At 46.3% G+C, this 2,129-nt stretch overlaps 1 protein-coding gene across 1 annotated transcript in view; it reads right to left on the bottom strand.

The window, feature by feature from the left end:
* Window positions 1–2,059: 2,059 nt before the first annotated feature.
* The window catches only part of LOC121845771 (potassium voltage-gated channel subfamily KQT member 1-like), a gene marked incomplete at its 3' end in the record, with an annotated part of 30,798 nt that continues 30,728 nt past the window's right edge, over window positions 2,060–2,129 (bottom strand). The window contains 1 exon segment of the mRNA XM_042317666.1: window positions 2,060–2,129. This exon segment is cut by the window's right edge and continues 54 nt beyond it. Coding sequence (XP_042173600.1) covers window positions 2,060–2,129 — 70 coding nt within the window.

Raw genomic sequence — 2,129 nt, 5'->3', positions numbered from 1 at the left:
TCTTATCCTACCTCATTTGCACATGCTGTATATAGATTGTTCAACTGTATTATTCATTGTATGTTTGTTTATTCCATGTGTAACTCTGTGTTGTTGTATGTGTCAAACTGCTTTGCTTTATCTTGGCCAGGTCGCAGTTGCAAATGAGAACTTGTTCTCAACTAGCCTACCTGGTTAAATAAAGGTGTTCTCAACTAGCCTACCTGGTTAAATAAAGGTGTTCTCAACTAGCCTACCTGGTTAAATAAAGGGGAAATGAATTAAAAACATAATAATAATTGTGCACCGCCCTATGGGTCTCCCAATCACAGCCAGATATGATACAACCTGGATTTGAACCAGGGACTGGTTTAGATCGCTGCATCACTCGGGAACACAGTGGTCCCTGCTTGTTTAATTAAGGAGCATTGTTTAATGGGGCCGTGCTGGTTTCAAGGGGTTTAGCAGGCAATGGGGCAGAGAGAGGGTCCCAGTTAATGATGTCCCTGCATGCAATAGCCAGCCTGACCCATTACCCCACTGTTTAGTATGGAGCCTTCAGGGACAGGAACTCAGCCTCATTTACACCACTTTTCTCACAGAGGTCTATATCACAGTGGCTTTCACCATGCCCATGATACGCATACTATGCAAGTGCATTTGTGTGTGTTTTTGAGTGTGTGTGCGCATGCGTCTTTGTGTCTATCTGTGTGTGTCCTCAGGGAGCTAAGTCTTCAGGTATCAGACAAGGTTAGTCATCATCAAGAGAGTTGCAACCGCTGTTACAGTAACTGAGGCTCAACCGCTGTTACGGTAACTGAGGCTCAACCGCTGTTACGGTAACTGAGGCTCAACCGCTGTTACGGTAACTGAGGCTCAACCGCTGTTACGGTAACTGAGGCTCAACCGCTGTTATGTATGGTAACTGAGGCTCAACCGCTGTTATGGTAACTGAGGCTCAACCGCTGTTACGGTAACTGAGGCTCAACCGCTGTTATGGTAACTGAGGCTCAACCGCTGTTACGGTAACTGAGGCTCAACCGCTGTTACGGTAAATGAGGCTCAACCGCTGTTACGGTGAATTAGGCTCAACCGCTGTTACGGTAAATGAGGCTCAACCGCTGTTACGGTAAATGAGGCTCAACCGCTGTTACGGTAACTGAGGCTCAACCGCTGTTACGGTAACTGAGGAGCAACAGCTGTTACGGTAAATGAGGCTCAACCGCTGTTACGGTAACTGAGGAGCAACAACTGTTACGGTAAATGAGGCTCAACCGCTGTTACGGTAAATGAGGCCCAACCGCTGTTACGGTAACTGAGGCTCAGGCTGGAAATAGAGCACAGACTGAAAGGGAAACAGACTCACTGGAATGATGTCATTATGATGGGACCAATCAGAAAGCAGGGTTATAATGATGTCATTACGAAAGGCACAATCACAGAGCAGGGTTATAACAATGTCATTATGAAGGGACCAATCCGAGAGCAGGGATATGATGACGTCATTATGAATAGACCACTTAGAGAGCAGGGTTATAACAATGTCATTATGATCAGAGAGCCGGCTAATGATGATGTCATTTTCTCACTGTGACACGTGGGAGATAGACGACAGACTGAAAGAGAAACAGACTGACTGTGACACGTGGGATGATAAAGATGACAGACTGAAAGAAACAGAACACATAGACTGAAAGAGAAACTGTGACACGTGGGTGATAGATGACAGACTGAAAGAGAAACAGACTGACTGTGACACGTGGGATGATACAGACTGAAAGAGAAACAGACTGACACGTGGGTGATAGAAACTGAAAGACAGACTGTGTGACACGTGGGTGATAGACGACAGACTGAAAGAGAAACAGACTGACTGTGACACGTGGGTGATAGATGACAGACTGAAAGAGAAACAGACTGACTGTGACACGTGGGTGATAGACGACAGACTGAAAGAGAAACAGAACTGACTGACTGTGATAGACACGACTGAAAGGTGATAGACGACAGACTGAAAGAGAAACAGACTGACTGTGACACGTGGGTGATAGACGACAGACTGAAAGGGAAACAGACTGACTGTGACACGTGGGTGACTGGGGTCAGAACACACTGGTCCTCCTGGTCCAGATCGTCCCCAAAGCTGCTGT

The sequence above is a fragment of the Oncorhynchus tshawytscha genome, unplaced genomic scaffold (genome assembly GCF_018296145.1).
Source record: "Oncorhynchus tshawytscha isolate Ot180627B unplaced genomic scaffold, Otsh_v2.0 Un_scaffold_14841_pilon_pilon, whole genome shotgun sequence".
Taxonomy (NCBI): domain Eukaryota; kingdom Metazoa; phylum Chordata; class Actinopteri; order Salmoniformes; family Salmonidae; genus Oncorhynchus; species Oncorhynchus tshawytscha.
Note: the sequence above shows the minus strand (reverse complement) of the source record. Positions and strands in the feature narration are given on the sequence as shown.